At 44.9% G+C, this 10,983-nt stretch overlaps 1 protein-coding gene across 1 annotated transcript; it reads right to left on the reverse strand.

The window, feature by feature from the left end:
- Positions 1-5,231: 5,231 nt before the first annotated feature.
- PEBP1 (phosphatidylethanolamine binding protein 1) lies at positions 5,232-10,150 on the reverse strand. The gene is made up of 4 exons (XM_008688942.2): positions 9,913-10,150; positions 8,671-8,780; positions 7,884-7,984; positions 5,232-6,224 (listed from the first exon to the last, which is right to left on the reverse strand). Exons 1-4 carry the CDS (start codon positions 10,045-10,047, stop codon positions 6,007-6,009), a joined length of 564 nt encoding a protein of 187 aa, XP_008687164.1. The 5' UTR covers positions 10,048-10,150; the 3' UTR covers positions 5,232-6,006.
- Positions 10,151-10,983: the final 833 nt, after the last annotated feature.

Raw genomic sequence — 10,983 nt, forward strand, 5'->3', positions numbered from 1 at the left:
CCAGGGGGGTGTAGCAGTAAACAGGATGCATCCGGTCACTTCTCTGCTGGAGCTCATGGTTTAAATGTCCACTGAAACAAGTAAATCAAGGGACTAAGTTAATCAACAGTAGGCAAGCCATGACAATGCCAGTGGTGGGCACCACCTGGAGTTCGAAGGAACTGAAACAATTACAGTCATAGGAAATACCAGAGAACACTTACCAGTGATCTCTAGTTGAGTAAAAAAAATTATTTCTTCAATTTACCACCACCTGTAATTATTATGTGTCTGTTGAAAAAGCATATTCTGGGGCATCTGGAAACATGTTCCTGTAAGAACTCCATATCCCCCTCTGATTTTAATTTAGTGATGTATTTTGCCATAGAAATGATGACATAAAAAATACATTTTTCTTCTAGTTTGGCAGAGAAACATGTAAGTCTTTCCCACTGATTACAGCTAAAAACTAGATGAAATGCAAAAGCAACTATCTAAGAACTCTGAAAAAATAAAAGCAGGTGGCTTGTGGAAAAGCCACCTACACAGAGGAATGAGGTGAAATAAAATCATCCTCAGATGAAGAAAAATTAAGAGAAGTCATCGTCAGAACTATTCTACAGGAAATGCTAAAGGAAGTTCCTCATACTGAAGGGAAATGATACCAGAAGGAAACTTGGATCTCTGGGAATGAAGGAAGAGCAACAAATGGTAAATATCTAGATAAATATAAAAAACGTTTTCCTATATTCTTTTATTTTTCATCAAAAGCAAAAATTATAACATTGTCTGGGGAGGGTTTTGATGTATTTAAATGCAACGCATATGACAACTATAACAAAGGTTGGGGGTTAAAGGACCCATATGGTGACCGTGCTTCTACATTTTACATGAGGAATTTACAATTCTTATTCTAAGCAGACTGAAAAAATAAGTATGTATATTGTAACTCCTAGAGTAATTACCAAAAACAAAAAGAAAACCCAAAGAGGTGTAATAGCCAAAATCCAATAGATAAATTGGATATTAAATAATTCAAAAGAAGGTAAGAAAGGGAAAACAGAGATATAAAGAAAAAGAGGAGCAAACAGAAAACATAAATGGTAGACCTAAATCCCACCATAGGGATAATTACATTAAATATTTACAGACAGAGTGCATTTCTAAAAAGGACTATTTGCTTCCTATAAGAGACAAACTAAAAAGAAAGATAAGTTCAAAGTAAACAAATGGGAAAAAAAGTGCCATGCAAGTAGGCATAAGAGGTCTATCAACTAAAATAGACTTCAAGACTAAGAGCATTATCAAAAATAAAAGACATTCATAATGAGCAAAGGAATATCAAGAAGATACAATTTACAATTTTAAATGTTTTTAAAAAAATCAATTTCAGCTCGGGTCATGATCTCAGGGTTGTGAGATTGAGCCCCGCATGGGGCTCTGTGCTCAGCATAGAGTGCTTGAGATTCCTTCCCTCTCTCTGCCGTCCCCGCCAACCAGCCCCGCTCTAAAATAAATAAATAAAATCTTTAAAAAATAATAATCCGAAAGATACAGATTCCTGAGTGGAAGGGACACCAGTCTAAGATCAGCTTTCTGATGTTCATGGTCATCAGAGTTAGGGGGTTGATGAGTGGGCTTTAGAGAGCTCTGTAAAAACTCAGTTGTATGTGAATTTTTGTAGATTTTTGTAGAAGTACACATTTGGGGAAGGAGAGAAGGAACTTCTATGGTATGGTGTATGGCTATAAAGAAATCCATATGCCCTAAACTTAAGAACCTCTTTACAATGATTCATTCAACTGATGGTCATTAGATTTCTTACGTCCAACTCTGGAGATACGAGCAGGACACTGGTTGTCCCTGCCTTCAAGAAGGATCCAGTCTAGTGGAGGAGATAAACATTAAACAAAAAAATGACACAAGTTTACAGATTTTAAAATTACAAATGGTAGTGTTACAATGGAGTGGTACAGGAGAATCCAGCCTAGTCCGGATTCCCTGAAGGCCAGTTAAAGGATAATGGCTCAAAGAAAGTGGAAGAGGAAGATTCTAGGTAATATTTGTAAAGGAGCAGTCTGGGTTGTAAAGGAACTGAGAGGCAGCCGGCAAGTTTGGAGCTTAATGACAACCACAGGAAGCTAGAGGCAGACGGGGGGGTGGGTGGGGGGGAATCACATCTTATAGAGCCTCATAGGTCATTTAAGGATCTGGTCTACATCCCAGAGCAAGTCAAACAGCTGACAGGTTTTAAGTGGATGCTGAGGCTGTTTGACTTAGCACCAGTTTAAGAACAGAAGTCCTTTGCTCCTTGACCCAGGAGAGGATATCGGCCACAGGCTGCCACGTGTAAGTATTATCTAGATACCAACCTTGTGTTCCCAAGATCTGGTCTCTATTAATTGGGTTTAATTTAGGGCTTCCAGAGCAATGACACGTTTGGCCATGAAATCCGAATGATAAGCACTTCCGAGGTTCCAAGGTTGTTGGAAATACTGGCCTCTGGCAGGGCTGCTAAAGCAAATTAAAGACTCCCGTATCTCTTCATGCTAAACCCTTACAGAGATATAGACACACTTTTGGTAAACATTATAAACAGGAAACAACCTTGAAGAAAGCTGGTCAATTGTAGACGTTATTCCTACATGTGAATCGGGTCAAGTTCATCATTTCCACATATTCACTTCATCTCAACAAAAGACCATTTTCTCCAACGACCCTGCGAGGTAAATAAGGCAGAATGATGGTCCCCTCCCCCTGCCCACCCTGCCACCACTCCTTTTCCACAGGAGGAGGCTGAGCCTCGAAGAGAACCTGCAGGCGTGGTGGTTATGAGCTGGGCTCTGAGACAAGCTGGCTTCAGAATCTGGATCACCCACTTCCCAACTCGGTGTCCTGGGGCAAGTTCCCCTCACCTTCCAGGTTTAATAGGTGAGACAGGCTATCCCCTTGTTTCTACGCCTCTTAATAGATCTTTTCCTATGTATTCCTTTCATGTGAACTTCTTGCGTATACACTACGTATACACTACCTTTTTTGGTTGGGTTGTTGACCTTTTTCTGAATCATTTTTGAGTCTAAGCCTATTTTAGACAAGGAAACGAACATACCATAATTCCTCATTGATTTTTCAGTCTCTGTGACTGACAAAGTACTGTGGTCAGCAGGTAAGTCTCAAAGAAAACAGGAGTTTAGAGAAAAAAAGAGTAAATGATTCTAAAAACGAATATCAAATTGTCAAAATGTTTAAAGTTTGAGAAAACTGCTTAAGGGTATGAGGAGAGATACTTTCATATACCATGGACTTGAATATAATCATGTGATCTTTTTGGAGGGTGGTTTGTCAGTATCAGTATTGAAAATGTATATACCCTTTGACCTGATTATTTCAATGCTAGAAATCTACCCCAGTAAATTGCCTGCAAAAGCATGTATACATACAGAAAGATGTTTACAGAAGCACCATTTATAATAGCAAACAACCAGGAGTAATCTAATCACAGTAGGGGACTAGACTGGTTAATTACAGAACATCCAGAAAATAGAGTATTTTTTCAAAATGACGACATGAATCGTAGGGTCCTGTTAACTAAAGATACACTGCACAAAGGTGCATTACTTGGGGGAAAACAGTGCATCACAATGTATGCTGGTGTGTATAGCAAGACCATAATTTCTAAAGAGAAAATATGTAGATATACGCTGATGTGGATATTCACATTTGTGTCTTTTTTCAGACTGCTGCTGAAGCACCAGGAAGGTCAGGGTGGAAGGCACTTCTTCCGGTGCTGTGTGCCTTGTCTAACCATAGGCATGTGTTCCTTCTTGCATTTAAAGTCAACAGGGTAGGGACAACTGGGTGGCTCAGTCTTAAGCGTCTGCCTTCAGCTCAGGTCATGATGCCAGGGTCCTGAGATCGAGCCCCGCATAGGGCTCCTTGCTCAGGGGAGAGCCTGTTCTCCCTCTGCCTGCCGCTCCCCCTGCTTGCGCTCTCCCTATCTGACAAATAAATAAACCCTTTAAAATAAATAAATAAATAAATAAAGTCAACAGGGTAGGGGGTGCCCGACTGGTTCAGTAGGTAGAACAAGCAACTCTTGATCTCAGGGTTGTGAGTTCAAAGCCCCACGGAGGGCATGGAGGCTACTTAAAAAAAAAAAATTGCAAAAACAAAATAAAATAAAAAATGAAGTCGGTGGGGTAGTTGTTTTCTTTATATAACTTTTGTTTTGCAAATTATTTAAAACTTGAATTTTAAAACCCTGAAGTTAGAAAATAATTACTCTCTACTGTCCCCTCCACAGAGATTACACAAAGTAACATTTCCAACAGCGTTGCCAGAGAAGGAACTGCCGGGAATGGTGGGGGAAAGACCCAGCTTTGCTTAATTAGCACCTGCCACACCCAACCACGATCCCTTCTCTGGCACAAACCAGGTCAGTGATGTGAACCTTCAAATACTTCCTTTCCTTTCTTTTTGGTACATCAAAGGGTATGAAAATACAGTTGACCCTTGAACAACAGGGCTTTCCAATGCGTGGGTCCACTTACATGTGGACTTTTTTCAGTACAGGGCTGTAAATGTATTTTCTCTTCCTAATAATTTCCTTAATGACATTCTTTTCTCTAGCTTACTTCGTTGTTAAGAATACAGCATATGATACCTGTAACACACAAAATGTGTTAACTATTTGTTAGTGTTAAGGCTTCCAAGTCAACAGTATGCTATTAGCAGTGAAGTTTTGGGGGAATGAAAAGTTATACACTGATTTTCGACTGCACAGGGCAGTCAGTGCCCTAATCCCCATGCTGTTCAAGGATCAACTGTAATCTCCCCCCACCCACCCTTCCGCCCTTTGGGTGTGGATTCTCTACGGATCGCAAGTCAAAACAGTGAGAGGTGTAGCCTAGTTCTAAGTCACTGTTCCTGCATGCAACAACACCGAGGGGGAAGGTTTCCCGCTGGTTTCACTCTCAGGTGAAAAGGACCACTTGTGAAAAGCAAAGGTACTTTCTGGGCAAAAGGAGTTGGCCTAAAACTTTGCGATTTTTTTTTTTTTTTCCAAACCCTCAAGTTGAAATGTAGTTTGATGGCACGTGTACAAGCATGGATCCTCTGTATGGTGCTGGAATCAAGTCCCAGTAGTCACTGCTGGTCTGGGAAAGGGGCTACTCACCCTTAGAAGTTGTCCCTTGACTTCCCACATTTATGAAGCCCCATACCCAAAAAAGGCAAAATATCTGGAGACCTGGTTCATCCACACAATGTTTTTATTTTTAGTCAACTATAAGCAAATAGCAGAATTAACACAATATTCCACAACTTCAGATTGGCTTTCCTATAGACAAAGATGACCAGTTCGATAGACACAGACTTAGGGATTTCTGACAAGCCCTCACCCAGCCCTGCAGCTCATCTACATGGCTGTGCCTTAACCACAGGGCAACTCTCCCTATTGCTTTTTCCAGTACTGCTCTTCAAAGGAGCCAGGGCAGGACACTGACCCCTAGTTAACAGTCCGAGATGTACCATGTTGGGGGTTAGTGGACACGCCAGCCTCTGGCTGTCTTGGGGAGAGACACGGCCGTGAAAACACAACCCAGAAGTGCCATCATGCACAATTCCTGATTCAGGCTCACAAAAGCAGAGGCAATGAATCTTTTTTTTTTTTTAAACCTCCCTTAAAGATTCTTTGACACTCTGCTCTATTACTATAGACCTGGTCTTTTTACCTGAATTTTTATTTCTTTAAATTCTGGGTTGCTATTCTTATATTAACAATTCGATGACCCCAAATCAGTACCAAAATATCCCCCAAAATAGAGTTCAAATTTGATCAAAACATAAATGCGGGGGGGGGGGTGACCCTCTAGGATTATAAAGGACAGGCAGAAGGAAAGGTCACTCTAAACCACTACCTGATTGCTCAGGCCTCACCTGTGAGAATGGGAATGGGGAAGCAGAGAAATCTACATGCATCACTGTACTGCTTGAGACTTCCAGCACAGTTTGTCTCCTAGCATTCCCCTACTTCCCAGACAGCTGCTCATAGAGTTTGGGCACATAGTCATCCCATTCTGCCTGGTAACACGTGCCAGCCACTGGGGGCCCAAGCTCGTACTTTTTGCGGAAAGATGCCACTTTGAATTTGCCACGGTGGTCTCCAGATCGGTTGCTGAGGATGGGCTCGTCACACTTCAGTGGCCCATTCTGCTCGTAAACCAGCCAAACATAGCGGTGAAGGCCTAGGGGGAGAGGCAGGACGGAAGATGTACACACAACTAGGCAACAGGGTTGGAGACATCCCCCGTGTTCACAGGAAGTGCCAACTTGGAGGGACCCAGCCACCCCATTTACAAGAGGGGCTGACCCGCAGAGGTGGAAGGAGTCAGATCACTCACCTGCCCACAATCACCCAATGGCCTCCCACTGCAACTGGGGTAAAGTCCACACCCAGCTTTAGGGCCTCAAGGCCCCTGCCCACCCCTCCTATCGCATTTGCCCTTCACTCATCCTGCTTGGGGCTCCCAACGCAACTCCACTGGGACCCGACTGCTAGTCATTTTCCACCACACGCATCTGAATACCCCTTCCACTTCTCTGAAAGTCTGACTTTCCAATTTAGTCTCCTGACTAGAAAGAGAACTCCATAAAGCAACAGTGTTTGTCTCATTGACTGTTTTCGCCCCAGAACCTACCCTACCTAGTGCCTTGTAAAACTCACTCTAACCAACTAAGTAGCAAAGATGCTGAAAAACATCTTGTTTTCAAAGGTGCTTACATGGTCACCTTCATCTGTCAGTCAGTATCCGTGGACTAAAACTACTATGATTTGGGCATTTTATTATATGCAAATTATACTAACAGAGTATTTTTTTTAAATCGAAAGGGGAAAAAAAAAAGTCACTGAGGCTTTTTTTTGTTAATGAGAACACAGCTCCTACTTGAGAGAATTGCTTTATTCTCATGTGTGTACTTCCCATAATTAAACTGCCTAATTGTATAACTGCCCTAGAGAACTTAACAGATCCCTGGGAAAGATGTACCTTTACCTTCCTCTTATGAACTTGCGAGAGGGCCTGAGGCCATCTGAAGCTTTGGGGTCTACAGATAAAGCATGAGTCTACGGCCAACTGTTCTTGTCAGGGACCTCCTTGTACCTTCTCAGACTAACACGGCCCAACAATGTGTCCACCCACCACTACTTCGTTCCTGCAAAAGAAAGCATCCTGCAACGCACAAGTATTAACAGTGCATCTCCCACTATTAGCTTATCCCACTTGGAGAGTTTCAATACAGTATCCTCTCCCTCTTTGTATGCAGAGCCTGTGATACACAACAAAATACAACATGTGTATCTTCAGTATACTTCTTAAAGCCTTCCAAATCTTTTCAAGATGATACCACCCTAAAAAGGAGCTATAAAGAGATAACAAAGCCAATCTTTTATAATTACTTAGGATACTATGATCATTTCTGAGATCTTTCAGGGCAACTGGAAACTCAAAGATCCCACAGGGCAAAGGTTGAATATAGAACTGAGATGGGTTAACTGTTCAATCCCCCCCCACCAACTCCCCCAGAAGTTGTTCCAAGCATTCTGCAACACTGCTTCCTTGGAATCCTCTCACCAACTTCCCTGCATATAAAGGCCTAGTGGCCAAGAGGCAAAGCTAACGGAGGGTCCACCTGACCAGAACCCAAGGTTCTAGCCACCTGATGCTACTGCAGGTCTCAATGTCTCTGGCAGGCAACTGCCTTGGAGGTGAACTGTGCTGCCCAGACGCTCCACTAGGCTAAGAGATCTCAGAGAACCCAGACTAAAATCTCCAGCCCTTTGGGCCAATCCTAATGTGTACCCACTGCCCCCCTCTCACCTCCCCCACAAAGCAGCCTTTACTGACCTGTGCCCTTGGGAGGCCCAGAGCCAACATAATCGGAGAGGACTGTGCCACTGCTGATGTTGTTGCCCTTCATGTTGACCACCAGAAAATGGTGCCACTCCCTAAGACAAGGAACACAGACCGGTCAGCACCGCAGGAAGTAAGTACACACTCACTGCACTGCCAGCATGAAGCACATGCTCTGGACCAGGCTGCAGCAATGAATAAGACAGACAGTCCTGCTTTCTTGGCCAGTGCAAACCTCACTGGTCTGCAGAAGACAGGGCCCCATACCTCCCTCCCGCCCTCTGAGATTCTATCTGCAAGCTTCTGTAAAGGGCCAGACGGTAAACGTTTTAGGCTTTGCAGTTCACACGGTCTCTGTCACTATTCAACTCTGCGGCTACAGTGTGAAAGCAGCCATAGACAAGACATTAAGTAAGGTCTCACGGCTGTGTCCCAACAAAACTTCATTTATCAACACTGAAATTTGAATGTCATGTAATTTTCACATGTTACAAAGTATGACTCTTTCCATTTCAGGCATTTAAAAATGTAAAAACTATTCTTAGCTCATGAGGCTATACAGAAACATGTGTCAGGCAGATGGGGCTCTCGGCTTACAGTTTCTAGACTCCTGCTCTAGGGACTGAAGAGGTAGGAAATGCACACTCTGGCTTAAGCATGTGTGTGAGCATCCCAGACTCGGTCTCCTTCTCCTGGCACAGCATGTCCAGCAAGGGGCTTACACAGTGCCAGGAAGCACCAGGTCCTATTTGGATAACCTGGTGTTCCCAATCTTTCTTGCCTGTATTTTGGGTCCTTCCTGCTGGGAGCATCCGGATCTGTCATGACCAAGGTGTAGAGTTTACCTGGATCAAGGCCATCCCACGAAATACTGGTGGGCCGGTTCTTAACCTGTAGGAAGGAACCACTTTGGAGTTAAAAAGTCAGAAATGCTGAAGAAGCCAACACTCTTTGATTTCAGGTTCCTCAAAGGTAAATCACAGTAGATTATTAAGAAAAACTAAAGTGTATTGACTCTACTAAGAGCCAGGAGCTTAAGTTTAACGTATGTTATTTTAGTTCCAACTACACTACAGGACTCCTGCCCTAGCGTGTTATTAACAGAAAGAGGTGGGGTCAGGATTTCAACCCTGGAGCTGACGCAATCCTCTGAACTACAACCTCATTTGGTCTGGAATGACAGAGTCTCTAGATTTGGTGACCAGCAGCTTAGCTGGGGCCTGTTAAAGTGAAATCTGAATTAACTGGATACTTAAAAGTGCACAGAAAATGAGCAGACTGGACAGTGAGTCTGGGAAAACGAAGGCTGCAAGAGGGGCACTTTATATGTGAACATCACAACAGTAAACTGTCAGAACAATTTATTCACACCATTGCCCTGAACCAACAACTGGCAAGTGTCGGGCACTCTAGTTCCCCCACTTCCGATAGCCAGGCCCTAACCAGCTCGCAGGCCAAACGGTAGAACAAGGCCGGCCAAGGCCGGCCGTTGCCCTCCAGCCTTCCAGCTGCAGAACGCGCTTACCTTTGGGTGGTTTCATGCCCTTGCCCGCTAAGACAAAGGGAGGATTCGCTAGGCGATGCTGGTCACCGGTTACATAATGCGTCACCTGATCTCGGGTGGGGCTTTTCCTCCCCAAACTGAGGCCTAAAATCCTGAGACCCAAGGGGAGGTCTGGAGCCGAAGGGATAGCCATGGCCACCTACTTCTCGGGCACCGCCCCCTCCCCGCCCCCGCGCCCGCAGCCCAGGCTGTTTCTGGGCCTAGGCCCCAGCCTACGCCTTGAAGTCCCTGGAAAGTAGATCACTTTCTCCTGCAGGCGGAGCTCCGCCCGCCACGTGCCGGGTTCCCAGAGCCCGCAGGTGTCTGCAGGCCTGCGGCGTGGGCACCGCTACCCCTTTTCCCTCGGAGGACCCGGCGCACAGAGACCGGAACATCCTCCCCATCTACGCCAGGTACCCGCCCGCTGACCTCCACGCTTTGAGCAGCTGCACGCCTCCCCCGCCTAACGCCCTCGGGTACCTGGGTGGGCGTTAGCACTTTGCCCAACTCGTCGATCTCCGTCCCGGTGTATTTGACCTGCAGCGGATGCTGCGGCCGCTCGTCCACTTCCTGCAGGCTCAGAGGCCCGGACCACTTGCTGAGGTCCACCGGCATTGCGGAACCGAGCTGGGGAAACAACGAAGAGTCTCTGCAAACTAGAAACAAGCCTGCAACGCCGACTCCCAACAGTCCGCAAACTGGCCAGAGGAGGCGCGGTATCAGCCGCCGGGGAAGCGCACGCGCCGGAGCCACAGCCCCGCCCCGCCCGGATCCTCCAGTCACAGGCGAGTCCCGGCCCACTCTGCTCTCTTATTGGTCAAAGCCGGTAGCGCGGGACGTCTCGCGCTCCCAGGTCAATAGAGTAGGTTTTGTCTTTCGTCTTGTACGGGTGGGGCTTGCTACCCGCCCCTGCGGCAAGAACTGTGGCTCGGTTTGCAAGCCCAATGTTTCAAGGAATGCAATTAAACTAGCTTTGAGGTTTGTTTTTGTTTTTACCATTTTGCATGATTTTTTACGCTGCTTTCTAAGTGCAGAAATCGTAAGGCCTTGCCTTTTTCCCCACGTTTTACAGCAAGCCTGATTGCCCTCCCCTCGCTGTATTTTCGCGCATGCTCACTGTTTTGGTAACTGCCGCGTGAGAGGACCTGCGGTCGAACTTTTGAGCATTTTTCTCAACGGACAAATATATTTGCACATGTACTTGATCCCCCGGTCTCCATTTAGTGCAAACAAGATTCCTGGGAAGTGATTTTTTTTAAAATTAAATTTAAAAGCCATAATTATTTTTTCTGTTTTGCTGACAAGGGGTTCTGCCTCTGCCAAAACTGCTCTCACGGTGGCCGCGAAATGCTTTCTTTTTACTAAATATAATGGGTGCTATTTAATAGTCCTTATCCTGTTTGACCTAAGGACCGCCATCGACATTGATAACCGCCCCTGCGCAGGTAATAAAAAATGCTGTTGTTTTCTTAGTGGTAATACAAGTTCATTGTAGAGAATTAGGAGGAAAAAAAACCTAAAAGAAGTAAATAATCATTTCTATTCCACCTC

Source organism: Ursus maritimus, unplaced genomic scaffold (assembly GCF_017311325.1).
Source record: "Ursus maritimus isolate PB19 unplaced genomic scaffold, ASM1731132v1 scaffold_33, whole genome shotgun sequence".
NCBI lineage: Eukaryota > Metazoa > Chordata > Mammalia > Carnivora > Ursidae > Ursus > Ursus maritimus.